The sequence below is a fragment of the Lutra lutra genome, chromosome 1 (genome assembly GCF_902655055.1).
Source record: "Lutra lutra chromosome 1, mLutLut1.2, whole genome shotgun sequence".
NCBI lineage: Eukaryota > Metazoa > Chordata > Mammalia > Carnivora > Mustelidae > Lutra > Lutra lutra.
In genome coordinates this window covers 93,037,808-93,060,435 of record NC_062278.1, presented here as the reverse complement: position 1 = coordinate 93,060,435, position 22,628 = coordinate 93,037,808, and the positions used below count along the sequence as shown (strand labels likewise).

Genomic DNA, 22,628 nt, shown 5'->3' with positions numbered 1-22,628 from the left:
TTTTTGAACAAGTCCAGGTGCCAGGAATGAGGAAGCAGATTCATCCACTATAGTTTCTTCTTTCCAGTAGTTCAGGGAGACTCAGGCCCTGGACTTCTTGGTGCTGGTTGCCGGCAGGTGCTCATTACGGGGCTGACGGATGAAAGAAGGGAAGGCAGGAACATTGCTAACTCACAAAGGAAAAATGGAATCCAGTAAAATGAAGTAGAGATTAAGAGCAAAGTGCTGTGCATGGCAGGTCATCAGTTCTGCCTGGGGCTGGGGTGGGTGACAGAGTAGAGCTCTGAAGTCTTGTAGCAGAATTCTCTAGAAGAAGGAAGCAGTTCCAGACAGAACTTATAGCATAAGCACCTTCAAAAGAGGTCTGAGCAAAAGCATGGATTTGAGGTTAAAACAGCAATTTCTACAGTGTGATCTCAGACCCGTAGGGGGACTCTGATTCTTTCAGAAAATTTGTAAGAGCAAGACTGTTTTCATCATATTATTTGTTGTTTGTTTTTGTCACTCTTTCTGTCTCATGATTGTAAGTGGAGTTTTCTAGAGGCTACACAATGAGTGATGACATCCTTGCTCTGATGGCTAAAGGAAAAAATATGCTTTTGTATTCCTGTGTTTTCACATTTGCTCAGTTTAAATTTCCAATATGGTAGATACATAGTCAGTCTCTCTCTCTGTGTGTGTCTCTATCTCCCCTATAAATGGAAGCTGTTTGTAATTCTTCAATAATTTTTAAGAGGGTAAAGGAATACCAAGAGCAAAAGTTTTGAGAACCGTTGAGTTTGATCAGAGTGCAGATGTTGGGCAGCTAGCTTCTCATGTCTAGGCTTCAGTTTACTGACCCTTCAATATGTGTGTGTGTGGTGGTAGGGGCTGGGCATGTGGTGGGGAGCACAGACATGAAAAGAGTAACAGCAGGGATTACCTCCAGCATTGCCTCGCTGTGTCCTGCCTCTCAGGAGCAGCCCTCCTTCCTCCCACAAGGCCAGCCTTAGCAAGGCTCCCCCGGCCCTCCATACCTCTCAGGTTAAATGCTGGTGCTCTATGCCACTTTTTTCCTTAATAACTTCTTGATATTCCTTCATCTTTATTTTCACCATGGGTCACGTGAAAGCAGAGGTTTGGAGGAGTTAGGATGGGGGAGGGGACCCTGAGTTGAGCTTTGTGCAGGAACACCCCTTCAGGTGAGGTAGTTGTTTATCCTGCCTCTTCTCTTCACAGCCCTTTTGGTTCCTGCTCATAAATATTCAGTCCCAGAGCCCGTCTGTGGCCTTCTCAGCTCCTGAAGTCTCCGGGGACACCCCGCACTTACCTCTCCTCTTTCCCCTCTTGGAGTATTGCTCACGTTTCTAGTTCTTTCACATTCAAGACACTGAACTCCCATTTTTCTCTCCTCTTGTTTTTGGTGTAAGGGAAAGATCCTTGTTTCCCACTTCTGTATTTTTCCACAACTCCCTAGTATCAAATATATGAGTATCGAATATATGCTCAATGGCTAGGTTTGGTGAATTATCACCCCTTCTCATTCCAAGTTCAAAAGGAACCCTTCCAAGTCCACTGGCACTTGCTCTGTGGTTATCTGGTTTGGTGCCTTTTGTTAGGCTCTGTTTTTGAGTTTAATGAAAGCCTTCCTTTCTGTTGTCATTTGAACATGTTGCCCACACTTTATAGATGTTTCATTCTGTTTGATATTGGGCGGAGACCCCACATAATCCCTATATAAAAAGCAACTTGGTGCAGTCTGTGCTTTTCTTTATATTCCTGCCTTTTGGTATATCCTCACACCCTCATCTAAGAAAGTGATATTAAACCCCACAAAATCTTTTAAAAGAAAGCATGTGCTTTTCTTCACCCAGCAAAGCATGCCCTCACAGCCAGCAGCAGAACAAGTTGGGACAGGATGAAGGAGTCCCTGGAATGCCTAATTTTGAAAGAATCAAAGTAACTCAATATCCTGGGGGCAGTTGTAATGAACTGTCTTTGCACTGAATTCTTAAATGAAGCTTTTATTAAGAACCCATGAAGGTTAGGAAACTTTAAAAAATGTATTTGTAGGTTTCCTATAAAATGGAATAGATAAAATTTCTGAGTTATCACTATGGCTCTCATCCTAATGATGGGGGTTTATGTGTTTCTGTAAAATAGGCAACATTTCTGTTTGTCTTGCATCTAGGACATATTTATAGTCAGACTAGATATTTAGGCATCATTACATTTTGGTAGATAATGATGTTAACCATTTTTTATTATTTAAATAACTTATTTTCGTAAAACACTATGTACTTATAAGAAATTAAAACCATGCAGTAAGCTCAAATAAGGAACTAAATATTGAGGAAATATCATCAACATGTTCTAAATATCTCTCTGCATAGAATATTTTATATAAATATCATTCTGTAAACTCTTTTATTTTTTGATATATTAGAATAATATATATGAATATATTTCCTTGACTCTAAAATGTAGATCTACTTCATCATTTTTAAAAAGCAGCACAGTATCCCATTGTATATGCGTATCCTAATTTACTGATCCATTTGCCTTGATGAGAATTTTGTTATTATGATTTTTTTTGTGCATAAATATATTCACACTCATGACTTTATCTCTCTAGGGTAGGAGCTTAGGAATGCATTTCTAGGTTCAAATATATGCATATTAGATAATTTGATACACAAATTGCCTCCCAGAATCTTACCACTTTACCCAGGGAGTAAAATTAATCACACGCATGATTACATAAAGAGACATGTCAGCGGCTGCCTGGCTGCCTCCAGCAGGACCCCTGAAGTCATTGGTGAGGTTCTCATAATCCGGCATGGGATGTTGACTTTGAAAATTAGAAGACTAGACCCTTCTTTACTTTAGCCAAACTGGTTCTGTTTCTTGAGGACCAACTCTCACGCTATCACAGCAAACATCAAGTCAGATCATTCATTAAAAATGGGGCCAAGGCTATAATTTTCTAGTGACAATGCATCTCCTGTCCTCTCTTCTGCACACCATCTTTTGGGAATTGAGACATTTGACAATCTCACCAATTCGACTGGGTGCTCCCTTGGTGATTGTAAATCTGAGTAAAAGGAAGTGGATAAGCTTGAGGGAAATGTATCTCCACCTTACAAGACATTATACCTCTTCAGTGCTTGTATTTAAGGCCAAATCAATGAGTTTCTCTTTTGAACAGAGCTGGATGAACACTGATGAAGACTTTCTCTTTGCCTGCCTTATTTGCTGGTCTCCATGTGACCTTCCTTTTAATAACATGACTTTTCTTCAGTTGTCAGCTTAAGGTTGTACTTAGTTACATGTCAGTCCCAAGGCCGTGAGCTCTGGTCACTTGTTGGAGACATGGGAATTATCCTAGTCTCAGTGTTACTCCAAAACATATATGTGCGCACACACACACACGTATGCATGTGCATATTTAAATGTGATTAGCTTGCAAGGGATAATTCATTTCAATGCTACAAAACTCAAAAGGACAAAAGGGTATACAGTGAAAATTTCTTCTTACCCATCTCTACCTACTCAGCTTCCTTCCCTGGAGGCAAGCAGTTTTTATGACTTTCAGGAGCCCCCTTTCAGGGCTATTCTATCCATACAGAGGTATGTATGTAGACTTACATTTAAATAGGGATATGTATAATTCTTAATATTTAAGAATCAATATTAAGTGTTTTTTACACAAATGATAGCATATTGTGCACAGAAACACCGTTCTGTACATTGATTTTTCACCTAAAAATTTAGCCTAGAGACCATCTTATCTCATTACCTAGAGTATCCTCTTTCTTTTTTACAGCTGCACAGTATTCTGTTACATGGGTGTATCAAAGTGTATTAGCTTGGAGTGATTTCAGCATTTTAGATTACAGATAATGTAGTAGTTTTTAACCTTGAACACAAAACTTTCAGCACGAGTGAGAAAACATCTGTGGAATAAATTCCTAGAATTGAAATTTTTGGGTCAGAGAGTATTTTTCTCTGTAACCTTGATGAATATTATCAAATATTCTCCAGGAAAGCCACGTGAAATCCAACAGAAGAGTAGGAGAGGACCCTTTCCTCAGCCTGTCTCATCATCACAGTCTCGGCCTTTTTTTTTTTAAAGAATTTGTTTCTTGGGGGCGCCTGGGTGGCTCAGTGGGTTAAGCCGCTGCCTTCGGCTCAGGTCATGATCCCAGGTCCTGGGTTCGAGTCCCACATCGGGCTTTCTGCTCAGTGGGGAGCCTGCTTCCTCCTCTCTCTCTGCCTGCCTCTCTGCCTACTTGTGATTTCTCTCTGTCAAATAAATAAATAAAATCTTAAAAAAAAAAAAGAATTTGTTTCTTTAAGAGCACTTTTAGGTTCATAACAAAATTGAGTAGAAAGTACAGAAATGCACCATATTCCCCCATCCTCCCATATGCATCCCCTCCTCCATTATCCACATCCCCCACTAGAGTGGTACATTTGTTGCAACTGATGAACCTATATTGACACATCATTATCACCAGATGTAACCGCAGTTTACATTAGGGTCAATCTTAGTGTGATACATTCTATGAGTTTAGACAAATTTATAATCACATGCATTTACCATTATAGCATACAGCCTTTTCAGATTGGCTTCTATCACTCAGTAATATGCATTTGTGTCTCCTCTGTGTATTCGAATGGCTCAAGAACTTGTTTTTTAAAATGTTGAATAATATTCCACTGGATGGATGTGCCACGATTTATTTATTCATTCATCTACTGAAGCACATCTTGGTTGCTTCCATTCCAAGTATAGGCCATTATGAATAAAGCTGCTATAAACATTCATGCATAGGCTTTCGTGTGGACATAAATTTCCTAATCCTCTGGATAAATATTAAGAAACATGATTTATGGATTGAATGGTAATAATATGTTTAGTTTTGTAAAAAAAAAAAAAAAAAAAGGAAGGCCATTTGCCTTCTAAGGTAGCTGCACCAGTCTGCTTTCACACCAGCAGTGACTGAACGTTCCTACTGCTCTATATCCTCATCAGCATTTGATGATGTCAGTGTTCCAGATCTAGGTCATTCTAATAGATGCATGGTACTGCGTTGTTTTACTATTTCTCCAATGACTTATGATGTGGAGCATCTTTTCAGATGTTTATCTGCCATTTGTTTATGTTCTTTGGTGAAGTGTCTGTTAAGTTCTTTGGCCCATTTTTTAAATTGAGTTGTTTTACTGTTGAATTTTCAGGTTTTTTTTTTTTGTATATTTGGATAACAGTGCTTCATCATATATATCTTCTGAAAATAAATTCTCCCAACCTGTGGATTATCTTTTCATTCTCTTGACAGTGTCTTTTGCAGAGTAGATATTTTTAAATTTAATGAAGTCCAGCTTACCAGTGATTTCTTTCATGGGCTGTACCTTCAGTGTTTTACCTAAAAAGTCACTGCCAAACACACGGTTATTTAAATTTCCTCCTATATTGTAATCCATTTTGTTAATTCTTGTGAACAGTGTTCGGTCTGTGTCTAGAGTCCTCTTTTTACATATTGATGTCCAGTTGTTCCAGCACTACTTGTTGAAAAGACTATTCTTTTTTGATTAAAATGCTTTTGCTTTTTTGTTAAAGATCAGTTGACTCTATGTGCATCTGTTTTGGGGTCTGTTCTGTTCCATTGATCTAGTTGTTTTTTCTTACGCCAATATTACACTGTCTTCATTGCGCTTTATGGTAAATCATGAAGTTGATCGTGTCAGTCTTCCAATTTTATTCTTTTCTTATAATATTGAGTTAACTTATCTGGGTCTTTGGTTTCTGAATATGAACTTTAGAATTGGCTTGTCAATATTCATAAAATAACTTACTGGGATTTTTATTTGCATTGCTGAAATATATTGATTAAGTTGGGGAGAACTGAGATATTGACAATATTGAGTCTTCCTATCCACAGAACATGGAATAACTCCGTTTATTTAGTTCTTTGATTTTATTTATCAGAGTTTTGTAATTTATGTCAGATAGACCTTATTCATTTTTGTTAGATTATACCTAACCTAAGTATTTAATTTCCATGGATGATAATGTAAATGGTATTACAGTTTTATTTTCAAATTCTACTTTTCCTTAAGCTGCTATATAGGATACCAAATGACTTTTGTATATTAACCTCATATCCTGCAATCTTGCTGTAATCACTTATTAATTCCAGGAGTTTTTTTGTTGATTTTCATATTTTCTACAGATAGGATCACATCATCTGCTAACAAAGACAGTTTATTTCTTCCTTTTTAATCTTTATACTGTTTATTTTCTTTACTTGTCTTATTGCATTAGGTAAAGTTTCTATATGGTATTGAAAAGAGGTGATGACAGGTAACATCCTTGCCTTTTACCCGATCTTAGTAGGGAAAGCTTCACATTTCTCAACATTAAGTATGATATTAGCCGTAAGTTTTTTGCAAATACTCTATCGAGTGGAGGAAGTTCCCCTCTATTACTAGCTTACTGGTAATTTGTACCATAAATAGATGTTGGATTTTGTCAAATGCTTTTTCTGCCTCTATTAATATAATCACATGATTTTTCTTTTGTAGCCTATTAATGTGATGGATTGCATTAATTGATTTTCAGATGTGAAACAGCCTTGCATACCTGGGATAGATTTCACTTGGTTATGCTGTATGATTCTTTTTATGCGTTGTTGGATTTGATAAGCTATTATTTTGTTAAGTATTTTTATATCTGTGTTCATGAAACATATTGGACTGTAGTTTTCTGTAATGTTTTGGTATCAGGGTAATGCTGGCCTCATAGAATGAGTCAGGAAGTATTCCCTCTGCTTCTATACTTTCAGCAAGATTATAGTAAACTGGCATTATTTCTTCCTTAAATGTTTCATAGAATTTACCAATGAATCCATTCGGCCTGCTTTCTGTTTTGGGATATGATTAACTATTGATTTAATTTTTTTCATTGATATAGGCCTGTTTGAACTTGGTTTATGTCTATTTCTTCTTGTGTGAGTTTGGGAAGATTGTGTCTTTAAATAAGTTGGCCAATTTCATCTAGGTTGTCAAATTTGTAGACGTAGAGTTTTTATAGTATTCCTCTATTATCCTTTTAATGTATATGGAATCTTCAGTGATGTGTCTCCTCTTTCACTGCTGATATGAGTAATTTGTATCCTCTCCCTCTCTTTTTTTTTCTTACTTAGCCTGGCTAGAATCTTATCAATTTTCTTGATCTTTTTAAAGTGCCAGCTTTTGATTTCATTGACTTCATTAATTTTTGGTTTTTAGTTTCATTGATTTCTGCTCTAATTTTAATTTTTTCTTTTCTTCCGCTTACTTTTAATTGTATTAGCTTTTCTTTTTTCTTTTCTAATGTATGTGTATATATTCCTCTAATTTCTGCTTTTTCTGCATTCTAAAATTTTTTATCTGTATTTTTAAAAAAAGATTTTATTTAATTATTTGGCACAGAGAGAGAGCACAAGTAGGGGGAGAGGCAGAGGGAGAGGGATAAATAGGCTCCCTGCAGAGCAGGGGAAGCCAGCTATGGGACTCCATCCCAGGACTCCAGCATCATGACCTGGGCCAAAGGCAGTGGCTTAACCAACTGAGCCAGCCAGGCACCTCTGTATTTTCATTTTATTTATTTATTTATTTACTTACTTACTTTTAAAGATTTTATTTATTTATTTAAGAGAGCATGAGTAGAGGGAGGGGCAGAAGGACAAGGAGAAGCACACTCCCCATTGAGCAGGGAACCCAATGCAGGGCTCGATCCCAGAACCCTGAGATCATGATCTGAGTTGAAGGCAGATGCTTAAGCAACTGAGCCATACAGGAGCTGTATTTTCATTTTAATTTAATTTAAAATATTTTTAAAATTTCTCTTGAGAGTTCTTTGACCTATGTGTTATTTAGAAGTGTGCTATTAAATTTCCAAGTATTTTGGGATTTTTCCAGTTATCTTTCTGTTATTGATTTCTAGTTTAATTTTATTGTGGACTGAGACCAGAGATTGTATGATTTTTATTCTTTGAAGTTTGTTAAGATGTGTTTTATGTCCCCAAATACCATTTACTTTGGTGAATGTTCCATACAAACTTGAGAAAAATGTATCTTTGCTGTTTTTATATGAGGTAGTTTATTTTATATTCATATCTACTTGATTGGTGATGTTTTTCAGTTCAACATATCATTACTGATTTTCTGCCTGCTGGTTCTGTCCCTTTCTGATAGAGGAGTATTGAAATCTTCAACTATAAAGGTGGATTAATGTATTTATCCTTGCATTTCTACGAGTTTTGTCTCATGTAGTCTGATGCAGTTGTTAGGGTCATACCTATTAAGGCTTGTTGTTTTCTTGGAGGTTTGACCTTTTGTCATTATGCCCCTCTTCATCCGTACTAACTTTCTTGCTCTAAAGTCTGCTTTGTCTGGAATTAATAGCTATTCTTGTTTCCTTTTGATTCATGTTAGCATGATATATCTTTCTTTGGCCATTTTACTTTAAATCTGTATGTTTTTATATTTAAATTGAGTTTCTTTTTATACTATATAGTTAGGTCTTGATTTTTTTTTTTTTAAGATTTTATTTATTTATTTGACAGAGAGAGATCACAAGTAGATGGAGAGGCAGGCAGAGAGAGAGAGAGAGAAGCAGGCTTCTTGCTGAGCAGAGAGCCCGATGTGGGACTCAATCCCAGGACCCTGAGATCATGACCTGAGCCGAAGGCAGCGGCTTAACCCACTGAGCCACCCAGGCGCCCCAGGTCTTGATTTTTGATCCAATCTGATAATATGGCTTGATTGGTTCATTAAGCCCATTGACAAAGTGATTATTGGTATAATTGGATTAATAGCTTTCATATTTGCTATTGTTTTCTCTTGGTTACCCCTGCTCTTTGTTCCTATTTCTATCTTCTACTCTTTTTTCTGACTTTCATGGTTTTATTTATTTATTTTTATTTTTAAAAAATTTTATTTATTTATTTGACAGAGAGAGATAGCAAGAGGGAACACAAGCAGGGGGAATGGGTGGGGATAAAGCAGGCTCCTTGCAGAACAGGGAGCCCAACACAGAGTTCAGTCCCAGGACCCCGGGATCATGACCTGAACCAAAGGCAGAAACTTAATGAGTGAGCCACTGAGGTGCTCCTGACTTTCATGATTTTAACTAAGCATATAAAATTATTCTATTTCCTCTTTTTTCTTAACATATCAGTTATATTTTATTTTTAACTTTTTTAAAATGGTTGCTCTAGAGTTTTTAGTATACATTTACAATAAATCCAAGTCCACTTTCAAATAACACTATATTACTTCACAAGTAGTTTTAGTACCTTATAATAACAAAATAATCTAATTCATCCCTCTTTTCTCCTGTATGTTTGGCGTTATTCATTTCCCTTACATGTAAGCATATATCTGTATATAATTATATATGTATACATAAGCATACATAATTTAATGTTGGTATTATTGTTTTGCTCTGTTAGATCAATTAAGAATAAGAAAAATAGAAGTTTTTATTCTACCTTCACTTATTCCTTCTTTAATGTCCTTCCTTTTTCATGTAGATCTCATTTCTGGAGTTAAATTATTTTTTTCTCTCTAAAGAACTTTTAACATATTTTGAAAGCAGGTCTACTAGGAACACATTTTCTTAATTTTTGTTTGTCTGAGAAAGTCTATTTCTCCTTTATTTTTAAGGTTATCTTCACAAGATACAGAATTCTAGATTTGTGGGGTTTTTTTTTTTTCCTCTTAACACGTTAAATATTTCACTCGACTCCCTATTTGACTGCATGTTTTCTAAGGAAAAGTCAAATGTAATCCTTTTCAAATTTTTAGTTAAATTCTAGTTAATTAGCATATAGTGTAATATTAGTTTCAGGGGTAGAACTTAGGGATTCATGACTTTCATATAACACCCAATGCTTATCATAACAAGTACTCTCCTTAATACCCATTACCCATTTAGCCCATCCCCCACCCACATCCCTCTATCAACCCTCAGTTTATTCTCTGTCCTTAAGAGTCTCTTATGGTTTGCTTCCCTCTTTCTCACTCTATTTTTTCCTTTCCACATGTTCATCTGTTTTGTTTCTTAAATTCCACCTATGAGTGAAATCATATGGTATTTGTCTTTCTCTGACTTATTTTGTTTAGTATAATAATACTCTAGCTCCATCCATGTCATTGCAAATAGCAAGATTTTATTTTATTTTTTAATTTAAAATTTTTAAGATTATTTATTTATTTGACAGAGATCACAAGTAGGCAGAGAGGCAGGGGGGTGGGGGGGGAGTGGGAAGCAGACTCCCTGCTGAGCAGAGAGCCAGATGTGGGGGTCAATTCCAGGACCCTGAGATCATGACCTGAGCCAAAGGCAGAGGCTTAACCCACTGAGCCACCCAGGTGCCCCAAGATTTTATTCTTTTTGATAACTAAGTAATATTCCATTGTGTGTGTGTGTGTGTGTGTGTGTGTGTGTTTATGTATACATCTTCTTTGTGCATTCATCAGTTGATGGCTTTTTCTATTGATAGTTTGGCTGTTATTGATAATGCTGCTATGAATATTGGGGTGCATCTACCCCTTTGAATCAGTATATTTGTATCCTTTGAGTAAATACCTAGCAGTGCAGTTGCTGGATCTTAGGGTAGTTCTATTTTTAACTTTTTGAGGAATCTCCACAGTTTTCCCAAGTGGCTGCACCAGTTTGCATTCCCACCAACAGTGCAAGAGGGTTTGCCTTTCTCTGCATCCTTGGCAACATCTGTTGTTATCCTGCTCAAATGTAATTCTTATCTTTGTTCCTTTTTATCTTTGTCCTCTGGCTTCTCTCAAAATGTCATCTTTGACTCTAATAGGCTTATGTGTCGTTATTTTTGGCATTTAGTCGTCTTCGTGTCATGTGAGCTTCCTGGATCTGCGGTTTGGTACCTGTTCCTAATTTGGGAAAATTCTCAGTCATTATTGTTTCAAGTATTTCTTCTGTTCATTTTTTTTTTTTCTTCTCCTACTAGTATTCTCATTGTGTGAATGTTACACCTTTTGTAGTTGTCCCACAGTTCCTGGATACTGTTTGTTTGTTTTTCAGCCTTTGTCTTCTTTGCTTTTCAGTTTTTGAGGTTTCTATTGATATATCCTCAAGCTCAAAGATTCTTTCCTCAGCCATGTTCAGTCTAGTAGTAAGCCCATCAAAGGCATGATTCATTTGTGATCTCTAGCATCTCTTTTTGTTTTTTTTTCTGAGGATTTCTATCTCTCTGCTTATGTTACCCATCTGTTCTCACATGCTATCTTTACCCATTAGAGCCTTGCATATTAATCACAGTTATTTTAAATTTCTGATCTGATAATTCCAATATCCCTACCATGTCTGGGTCTGATGCTTGCTCTCTTTCCTTAAACTGTGTTTTTTGCCTTTTATGTTTATGCCTATGTTTTGTAATTTTTTCTTGATAGTGGAACATAAGGAACAAAGTAAAAGGAACAGCTGTAAATAGGCCTTTAGAAATGTGGTGGTGAGACGTGGGGGAGGAGAAGCACTTTGTAGTCCTAGCATTAGGTCTCAGTCTTTTGTGAGCCCGTGCTTCTGGACTATGAACTTTGCTTTTTCAAAATTAAGTAAATTTTTTTATCACGTAGGCTCCTCAGTTGCCCCCCACACTTATGTCCAATAAGATGACTAAAGCCAGCTAGAATTTGGTATTTCCCATCCTCAGATCAAGTAAGCACTGATAAAACCCCAGCAGGTGAGGTTCTGGCTCAATAGTTTCTCTTGAGGGTGGACCTTGCTAAGAAGAACAGAATTACTCTAATATATTTTGAAATAGTTTCTTTCCTTCTGCCTCTGCCAGAAGCAGGAGTGGATTTTCATCTAATATTATAGTAAAAACCTGGTTGATAATCTCAAAATAAAACTCATAAAATGCTGGGGACCCTCATAACAGACTCCACCAGACATTTTTAACTCTTGGACTTGTCCAGTTGGAGCCTGCAACAATTTGTGAATTTTAGTGGTGGTTTTCCTCTCTTGGCACTGTTTCCCATGGAGTTTCCAGTTCCCACATTCCTGCTCTGGTAAACTGGGGATTTCTCTCTTTGCCTGTTGATCTCTCCAATTCTGGGGGTAGCGACTTGTCCTGCGACCTCATTTCTGTTATTGATCAAAGAAGGGCTATTGATTTTTTTAGTTTAGCTTTCTACTTATGGTTAGGATGGGTGACTTCTAAACATGCAGAACCGGAACCTGGACGTGCAATGCAGTCTCTACCACTTTTCTACACAAGAGTTTTCCTATCTATAAAATAGGGATTAGAATACCTCCCTTGTAGATTTTCTGTGAAGAACAGAGGATATTGTATATAAACATGCATGGAACAAAGCAGGAGTAAAAGGTAGATAAATATTAGCCAAAAAAGGGGAAATGGTATTTTTCTGACTTTGCTCCTAGTTCTTAAAGGAAGGGAGTGTTTCGAATGCCTGTATGACAACCACAGGTTGTCACAGCCTGCGGCCCCTCCCATCGCTCACACTGCTTAGGATTGCTGACCTCCTCCTAGCTAGTCCCTGAATGTCCAAGGGAAATTTTTACCTTAAGACCTTTGCACTGCTGTTTCTTTTGTGTAGAACTTTCTTCACTTAGGTGCCTATATGACTCCCTCCTTTATGTTAGTTGCGTCTTTCCTCAAATGATTTCTCATGGAGGCTTTGTCAGAGCATCCAGCTTTGCACTCACCCCCAATGACCTCTACCTCCGTCTCAGTTATATTTTTCTCCATAATACTTATCACCACTAGACTATATCTATCTCTATATCTACATAGCTTTTTTTTTTCTTTTTATTTTCTCGCCTGACTGCATCTCTACCCCCCACAGCAGGAATTTTTCATTGCTGAATCCCCAACTCCCATATCCTGTGTCGTGCATATCATAGGTGTTCAGTAAACTCAAGGAATGAATTATGCAAGAGCACATGACAAATTAACCCAAAAGAGGTAATACATAAGATTTATAATGGGGACTGGCTGCTTTAAAATATTTGAATCCTCTTTCTGCACCAGTACTTAGATCTTATCATTCCCCTCACTTCACTACTTACTGAAATGTGACTTCTAGAGATTTGATGCACAATAGAAATAAAATAGGTAACCTGCTTTATATTATGGGGCCGCAAACAGCACTGACTGAAAATAGAACTATAAAGAGCAATTAAGTCAAATGTCTTCATTCCTTGGTAGCCAGTGACATCCGCTGCTGTAATTTTTGATTTCCCTTCTCGCTTGGACCTAGGACTTGGAATGCATATAAAGATAACTAAAATGCCTACTGTTGTTGGAATACAAGAAGGCAATTAGGGGATATGGATACAGCCTCACGTCTCTTAGAATTGTCTCATTGGCTGTGACAGCTTCCGATGAGAGAGACAAAAAGACCCATATATTCCTAAATGGTTATTAACTCGGGTACATAAGGTGGAGAAGAACAGTTTGCTCCCAAGGCCTGCTCGCACTGGAATGACTAGGGTAGTGCAGACTGCCGGGGCCCTGTCCTCCTCCGCTGAGGTCTCACAGGATAAGAAGCAGCTAGGAAAGAACTGAAAACTTGGAGAGATTTGGTCTCATCAAAATCTGGCATATAAACATGAAACCAATACTTATTCCTGAGAAAAATCACAGCTTGCTAAAAATAAAGTCCCCACCGTCCTGTAGTGAAACCTCTTCCCTCACCTGCCAAGTGATGTTAAATGCACTCCTCTCTCACCAAACTTTGGAAGTCTTTTCACCTGCCTTGCTATTCTTGTATTCGGATGTTGTCATAGTGACAGAAGTCTTGTTCATACTGGTGGTATGTTTGTGACATGGTCAGTCCTCATTTTTCAGCATATTGTTTTCCCTAAGACTGCACCTTAAGGCAGATTGCCATAAAATGAAATCTGACTGGCTCTCCCCTGTTGTCATTATTGATTCAGATTTCATGAGAAATTGTGAAATGAGCAGAGAAAGGTGCTAAAAACAGATGAATAGCATGTTGGGGCTCAGCCAGGTGATCAAAGGAGGGAGAGTTTTGCTGCAAAACAGCAAAATGTGAAAGTTACTAATTCCTGATTGAATGTCTATAGCAGATTAAAGTGGGGGCAATCAATGATTAGATGCTTTGTAATGTGGGTGATGCCAGTCTCAGACAAGTAAACAAGTCTTTTCCTTGAACATTGGTCTCATTGCACTTTGCTTTTTTTTTTTTTTAAATCAGGGAATGCCCATCTTTTAGTACTAAAATGCCTAAGTTCTCAATAAATGCTTCTTGAATAGCAATAATAAAACACTTCACAACCTTTAACCTTTTCTTAAAAAAAAAAGACATCAAAATTTTCACTCAAGCTTGGAAAATTATGTTTCCACGGTTTTGTTTTTAATGAATACAGTTCAAATTCCTAAGTAATTATGTGGAGAAATTCACAAGTCTGATATAATTTGAAATTTCAGTGTACATTTACAATCTGCTTTCTAAAATTGTAATTGTCTGTATTCACTGTCATGGTTGAAAGAAAGCAAGATGTTAAATATTTTTTTTAAATTGGTTTAGATATGAAAAGTGATATCACCTAAAATAGAGAGTGAGACAAATAAAGCTTAAATAGAATAATAACACTAGTTAACTTTTATAGCTTGTTTATAATATAGCATGTACTGTGCTTTACAAATATTAGCTTATTAAAATCTCCTAAATATGGTTTGAGGTAGTTACTGTGATTCTTTCTGGTTCACAGGGAAGGGAACTGAAGCTTAGAGACATTAAGCGATGAGCCCGAGGTCAGACAACTCACCTTCAAACTCAGGCATCCTGGCTTCAGAATCAGTGCTCTCAACTACCAGGCATGTTGCAGAAATCAAAGCAAACAGAAACACAGTCAGTTACCTGGGGTGATAATTGAAGAGATAGGGCACATTATTTCAAGATTCAGGCCATTTTGTCCTAGAAATTATACTATTGTTAAACAATGGTAATTAAATATTTAAGCCACTTTTGATTTCAGGAGAGAAAATGTGTAACATACATAGAGTTTTATATCATTTTAAGAAGTTGTTTGGTTCAGAATTGTAATTTCAGCGGAAAAAAGGCTACAAGAGATCAATTGCTCACAACCAGTTCTTTGCTGAGCATAAATGTGGCAAAATGGTGGCCCTTTTATTTCTCAGTCTCTCCTCTCCTTTTTACCGCCAAACTCCTGTTTCAGGTGGGAACACCTTTTACCTGGACTATCACAGCAGCCCCCAAATGGTCTTCCTACAACCTCAGTTTGTTCTCTACACCACTGCCAGGAGTACCTTCACTGACCCATGGAGAAAAAATGCTGTATCATCATCCTCCCCATCAAGAGCAATGATTGCTGTGAACTTGGAGTCATACACTAGGCTGCCCACCCAGTGAAAGCTAAGGTTCCTATCCCAGCAAGAACTTTATACACATGACTCATTATTCTCTAACATTGCTCTTTTTTTTACATTTTAATTCCAGTTACTTCACATACAGTGTAATATTAGTTTCAGGTGTACAATTTAGTGCTTCAACACTTCCATACAGTGCCTAGTGCTCATCGCAACAAGTGCCCTCCTTAATCCCCATCACCTACTTTCCCCATCCCCCTCACACCTTCCCCTCTGGTATCCATCAGTCTGTCCTCTATAGTTAAGATCTCAAGCATTGCTATTTAGGGATTCCATGATCTGTCACCAGACCAGCTGGCTGCCTCACCTGGCATTCCACAATTTACCTCAGCATCCACACTCTGTCTCCATTACACTTCATATCGCTTCTCATGCTTCGAATACTCTCCAAGTTCTCTCTTCTCAGCACACTCTTAATTATCTGGGATACTATACTGGAATATAGAAGACCTTATGATGTGTCTATCATAGACAGCCTATGATTAAAACCTCGTTATATAAGCTTGGGAACAGTGCTTAGCTGATTAGAATCTCAATTTCATCACTGGTCGAATGAGGATGATAACGTTATTTATTTTACAGGATTTTTATAAAGATCAAATGAGATAGTGAGTGTAAAGAGCTCGGCATCCAATAAATACATGTTCCTATCTTCAATCGCAGATTGGCCCTCCTCACATTTCATTTCCCATCCCCCAACCCAGTGAGATTTTGGATATTCCTCTCAGTGTCCCTGCTGCAACCAGGGGTGAGACCTCTAAACTTGTGGTATTATTCGGCTCTTAACCTGTTTATTGTCTGTTTCCTTACCTAGACTGAGAGTTCCCAGACTTAAGTAACCTAGGCGGCTCATTAAAAAAATGCTCCTTCTTAGTCCAGTTAAATGAGAGTCTCTGATCTGGTATATGGTCATGGTTTATAAAGTTCCCCAGGTGATTTTAATATTCAAGCCCAGACTGTAGATTCCTTCAGAGCGGGATTCATGAGTCCCTGCTGCCGTCACGGAGCTGGGATGGAATGGTCGTTCAGTGTGTGCCCAAAATCCAAATGAAGGCATACACACGCAAGATGGCTGGCTCTCCAGATCTTCTGAATATACATTCGATAATCTTGAACCCATTTAATTATAAAAGTGTGATACCCAAATTAGCATATTATTAATAAATTTACATTTATACGATGGTAATCAGTACCTATGAAAATAAAGACATGATTTAAGTTTTCTCAAAGTCTAGATGTTTCTTCAGGCAATTTCCAGTCTACTTATTTGTGGGTTCAGTGTTTTTGTTTGTTGTTTGGTTCAGTGTTTTTGTTTTGCTTTCGTTCTTCTGGGTCCCCAAGTCAAATGGGTGAAGTGATTTTAACTTCCTACAGGGTGCCTAAATATCTAGAGCTGAAATTAGCTGTTTACTTGCCACTATAAAATTTCCCACTGTCGGCTATTATGTATAATCGTATCCCTTTTAGCATTTGTTTTGTTGCCTTTCTCTTGGAGTGTATATGCAGATTTATATTTAAACTTCCTGTGTTCTTTGTTTTTAGTGGTCCATCAATAATTGTGTTTAGCTGCAAAAATATATACAGCACCTTGAGAGAGGAGGAAGAAAGGGACTAATGGCATTGAAAGCGATAGCTGTATCAGTTTGTTAAGATTAACTTTTCCCCCCATAATGTCTGGTGGTGCTTTCTTTTCAAAATGCTAAATGGAAGGTGAAATACAGTATAATGCTTCTTTTCATATAGTAAATGGTATCAGAGCACCATGACTAATAAAATCAGCTTTCTTACCTAAATGCAGAAAATTTTTAAGTCTATTTTCAGTAGGATTTGCTTTCAGGATGGCCTCTAGACAGTCAGCTGAATGGTGGGGAAGCGAAGTAGATTCCTATCTTTGCCGGTAAAGAGAATCATGACTTCATTACCTCCATTCTGGCTTAGGAATTAAAATGCTATCAGCTTAACAAAAAAAAAAAAAAAGAAAACATCACAATTGTGTCTCTAACTATTGTGGGGTGGGGGAGGGATTCACAGGTTAGATATTTTTATTGAAATAAAAATGGTGGATTCTGGGACTGTATTTAATTTCTTTACAAGGTTATTTTCTCTTAGGTAATCAGCTCAGACGCGGGGTCTACTGTTTCCTTCTGGATGATAGACACTGGGCAGAAAATCAAACAGTTTACTGGTTGCCATGGCAATGCAGAAATCAGCACTATGGCCCTTGATGCAAATGAGACACGGCTTTTGACTGGCAGCACAGATGGGACCATAAAGGTGAGAACGCAGTGATGCTTTTCTATCCAGATACGAGGAGGCTGAAATACTATGTGAGGAGACATAGCTATAGCTATATTTGTTTTCGTCTTTTTGGCCATGCAAGAGGAAAGATGAGAAGAGAAGACTTAAATAACTCACACCATCTAATAACAAAGCTGTTAGGGGCGAGAAAAAAAAAAAAAAAGAAACCTCTGTGGAAAAATGAATAAATGATTTTTCTGAATAAATTATTTAACATAAAAACACAACTTGGCTTACTTATTTCAGAAAGCCTGTTCCAGTGTTCTGGATAGAGGATTACTTTGGGGAATAAGAAGTCCAAGTAATTTTCCTATGCTCCAACTAATATCTCTAGTTTTCTTTTTCTCAGTTTATAAAATGAGAAATCAGGGCAACAAAGAAAACTTTTTAAAATGGCATAGATTCAAATTTGAGGGCAAATGAATATTTTAAAATCAACCTATGTTGTAATTTGCACTTTTATGTGAAGGAAAGTGAGACAGTAAAGAAGGATCGTAAGCAGAACAATCATTATCTTAGTTATTATCCTAAACTAACAATATTTAATACTTCCACTTTTCTTGTTTTGTAACCGTTAAATCATTTCTTCTGGGAGAAAGGTGTTATTACGCTTTGTGAACATGATCAAATTTTCATGCAAAGCCTAGATACTTGGTATGTGAAGTCATGCCCGCCAGTGAATCCTCTCCGCTCCCCTCAGCTCTGAGACTAATGACAATCCTTGATTGGAGATGGCATGTGACACTTGGAGGCAACAGAAGGCAGTTTCCCAGAATAAGCTTTGAATGGTTCTCAAACTTCTGTCATAACTAGAATCAGGGCGTAGTAATGAAGTATGCCTTCCATGGTGGGGTGTATGATGCATGCTGGTATGCTGCATGGGAGGGTAATGGAAAGTTCTCTGGATATGTGGGTGGAACATGATGGAAGTTGGAAGCAAGAATTCCGGGGGATTCCAGGCTGGCTACTGTCAATGTGAAGGAGGTGCTATGGTGGGTTGCAGTGAGAATCTCTGGAAATCACCAGAGCTGGGCCTCTGGGAAGGTTAAATGGCAGGAGGTAAGGACTGGGAGCTTGGGTTTAAGTAACCTGGTTTACAGAACTGGTGAGACGTATGCCAGTAATGGGACAATTCTAACCGCAGAGGTCAAGGTGGAATAAAACAAGAATAACTGGAACTGGAATTTTAGACAGACTTAGGCAAAAGGAGCACGTGAGTATCCCACTTACTGGTTCTGGGGTACAAGACCGAACTGAGACATGAGACGAGTAGACTAAGTTCCTTTTTACCCCTTTCTTGGAAAGTAACCGGTTATAGAGTCCAGAGCAGGGCAGATTAGCAGATGGTTGCTAAAAGCTTGCAGATCGTCCCAGCTAAGGGACTTTGTTGGACCTGGGGACCTTTGGATCTTTACAATACCTATTTGTGGGTATTATTTTAGGTGGGTTTGGTAAGAGCCGTGTTTAGAGGAAAATGCAGTGACGTAGGTGAAGAGCATGTGTACCCTTCAACATCTCAGCTCAAGCCTTGCATCATCAAAGTTACTGTGAATTTAGTAGAATAATCACAGCTTTTGAAGATCTATTTGTCTTTATCATAATAGCACAACAGAATTCTGAAATTTGGCAACCTCTCTCTAAGATGCATAAATCAGGGTTGAGCTGTTCATATGCCGTGAAGAGACAAGAATGAATGACATTTTCCAATCTCATTTATAATTTAGAATCCCAAAGCAGTACCTATGTCATCCAACATTTAAAAGTATTGCCCTATTTATCACGGTTTTGAAGAATCTGATTTTTAATTACTTAATGTTTTAAATAATTAATGTAATCATACAGTAAAATTTGAAATATCAAAGAGTTACACAGCAAGAAGAAAGTTTCTTTCTCACCTCTATTCATGCCTCCTCCCTTGTAGCTACCACTGTTACTGGTTTCTCATACATCCTTCTAGCCAAAGGGCAGCATCTGTTTCTTAAAGGCAGCCCAATATTTATGTTGTTCTGCATTTTGCATTTTTCTATTGTGGACACTGAGTCAAATGAATGCATACAATAATAATAATGTTAGCTCACTTTTATCACATGCTGACCAAGAACCAGGTACTGTTCTAAGCACTTTACACATACACACACACACAAATGCACACCCTCACCACACCTCCCCCCCACATATGTGTCTATACTTAGTAATATTATTATGTCAATTTTACAAAGGAGGAAACTAAAGCCCAGGGAAATAAAGCAAATTGCTTAAGGTTCCATAGCTGGTTCAGTTTAGGCAGAGCTTAGAAATATAGAAATGACATATTCTTCTTAATGGCTACATTCTATGCTACTGTATAGATATTCCATATTCTGTTTAGTCCCATGAGCAACCAGGTTGATTCAGGTATTTATCTTTTATAAATAATGCTTCAAGAATATAAAAATATTCAAAATATGTCTTTTCACACATGTAAGTGCCTCTGTGAGATGATTTTCTTGAAGCTGAAAGTCAAAGGGAGTCTAGTCGAAGCTTATATGCAATTTAATTTTGGTAGTGTCTACTTGCCCCTTGTCGATGATACACAAATGATGTTTTATGGCAGGGCTTAGTTTTAGCTGCTGGTGACCTAATGATGTTCTGTTGTAAGTTCACCCACTGGGCCCGGGTCCTTACCACCTGCTGGAGGAAGTAAACTCAAAGTGCTTGTTCCTCTTATAGATGAGGTCTGGCATCCACTATCAACAGGACATTTTCCTGGGAGAAGATGGGAAACCTACCCATAAGGACTGTGTTTCAGGCTCTGTATTAGATGTTTAACCCTCCAAATGTCCCAGAGGAGTAAGTGTCCTGGGTTGTAAGTAAGGAAATTGAAATTTAGAGACATACACTTAGAGAAAGAACCAGGGTTTCAACAGACTCCAAAATATGGCTCTACATGATTTTAGCCTTTCCCTTAAAAATACTTATTTAAAGCTTTCAAATCAGCTATTATTGTTATAATTTTTAAAGATTTTATTTATTTATTTGACAGTGTGAGAGATAGCAAGAGAGAACACAAGCAGGGAGAGTGGGAGAGGGAGAAGCAGGCTTCTCGCTGATCCTAGAGCCCAAGGCAGGCCTTGATCCCAGGACTCTGGGATCATGACCTGAGCCGAAGGCAGACACTTACCCAGGTGCCCCTGAATCAGCTATTATTAGACTAAATTGATCAGGTTACAAGTAGAATAACAAAAAATAATGGGTAAATTTAAATGGTGAGGGGATTGTCTTAATTATGACATACCCTAAGTGAATCAGCCTTTGTCCAGAATATAAACACCAAAGTTTAAAATAATCCTATTACACTGTGTTATTTTACTCATGGAAGAAGACATTTTCTGTTCTTGTCTCAAAGGTGACTTACGTTTTTCTCTTGAAGGTATGGGACTTCAGTGGATACTGTCACCACACACTAAATGTTGGGCGAGAGGGAGCTGTGGATATTTCACAGATCCTGGTTCTTAAGAAGACGATACTGGTTACAGGCTGGGAGAGGTATGATGTACTTCATGCAAAACTGTAGGAAGGCTAAAGGAGAATGTTTGTATTTGAATCAGAATCTTTTTTTTTTTTTAACTTTTAAGTAAAAAGTTTATTTGAGGTAAAGTGTAGGTTTTGAATCGGAATCTAAAAGAGAAAAGAACATAGAGATCTTGACTGATTCTGAGTCATTAACTTGCTGGTTAGCTCGGTGAGTGAAACTGCTTGGATCGACTGAATGCTTAGTGACTAAAACATTGTAAGATCACATAGCTCAAGCAGCTTTGAGAGGTGTTAGAAGGCTTTCTTCTGGCTTTTGGACTCTTTTTCTTTAATCATTCCAGACAGGGTCATAATACCATTTCCAAAAGTTTCCTAGATTTTATAGTCAATAAATTCCTAATGTATAAATTATATTCTTTCAACGATAAAGGGAACTCATTTCTTCCTCTCTTGTTACTTATTTTAGATTGCAGCAAAGAGGAAAATAGGCTCCGGAATTCTGTATTAGCTTTTCCTTCAGATCCTTGCAGACAGGGGCCTGTCACTGCCTGCTTACTGTTCTCGAGGAGCAATTCTTCCATTTCATTTTGAGGAAAATTACTTCTCTTTCTTGTTCTCCTGAGAGAACTAAGGGATCATAAACAGGACCTTTTCTATGGCATTGTATAAGCACTAGGAAAATGAAACTGATATTTGCGAAAAGTATATTGTCCATAAATTCAACAGTTCACAAAATATGGCTCTAATAGGTAATTTGCCCAACATTACTCACTATGGAATTTTGATCTTAATGATTTGAAGCTAGGATCCAAATCAGATTTTATACCTAGAAAATTAGCTGTATATATTTGGGGACTTTTATTGATCACACGAAAGGCTTTCTCTTCTAATGCAAATGTGCATATGCAGACTAGAAAACATAGTGCCACTTACAGCTTGGTTTTCAGGGGTAGTTTGACTGTAAAGAAAGAAGGTATAATCCAGATTATTCAACTTGATATCAAGAACGAATTCAGTAATCCTCATCTTTGAAAGAAAAGGCTTCTTCACATCCTAGGAACACTCATGATCCGTTAATGACTTATCTCTCAGTAGACTATAGAGTAAGTATTTCTATCTCGGGCTGTGGTAATAAGTCAGTTTGATTCTCAAATGTTATGGCTTGGTAGATGTGAAGTATACAGCGGATCCAGCTGAAATTTTGAACATCACAAAAAAGAATTTTAAGAATTCATCAGTGTAAGTCAAGAGTTTAGAGATACTGTTTTCTTAATTGTATTTTTAAGATATCCATAGTTAGAGATTAGCATCAAAGATAAGGTGGGTTTTTTTTGTTTGTTTGTTTTGTGTTTTTTTTTTTGTTTGTTTTTTTTGGAA

General features: G+C 37.4%; 1 protein-coding gene across 5 annotated transcripts in view; it reads left to right on the top strand.

Moving 5' to 3' along the window:
- The window catches only part of WDR49 (WD repeat domain 49), a 136,803-nt gene that overhangs the window by 61,342 nt on the left and 52,833 nt on the right, over nucleotides 1–22,628 (top strand). For all 5 annotated transcript variants that reach the window (XM_047695096.1, XM_047695251.1, XM_047695017.1 and 2 more), the window contains 2 exons: nucleotides 17,550–17,714; nucleotides 21,148–21,263. In XM_047695096.1, the coding sequence (XP_047551052.1) occupies nucleotides 17,550–17,714; nucleotides 21,148–21,263 (281 nt within the window). The remainder of the gene's footprint in view (nucleotides 1–17,549; nucleotides 17,715–21,147; nucleotides 21,264–22,628) is intronic.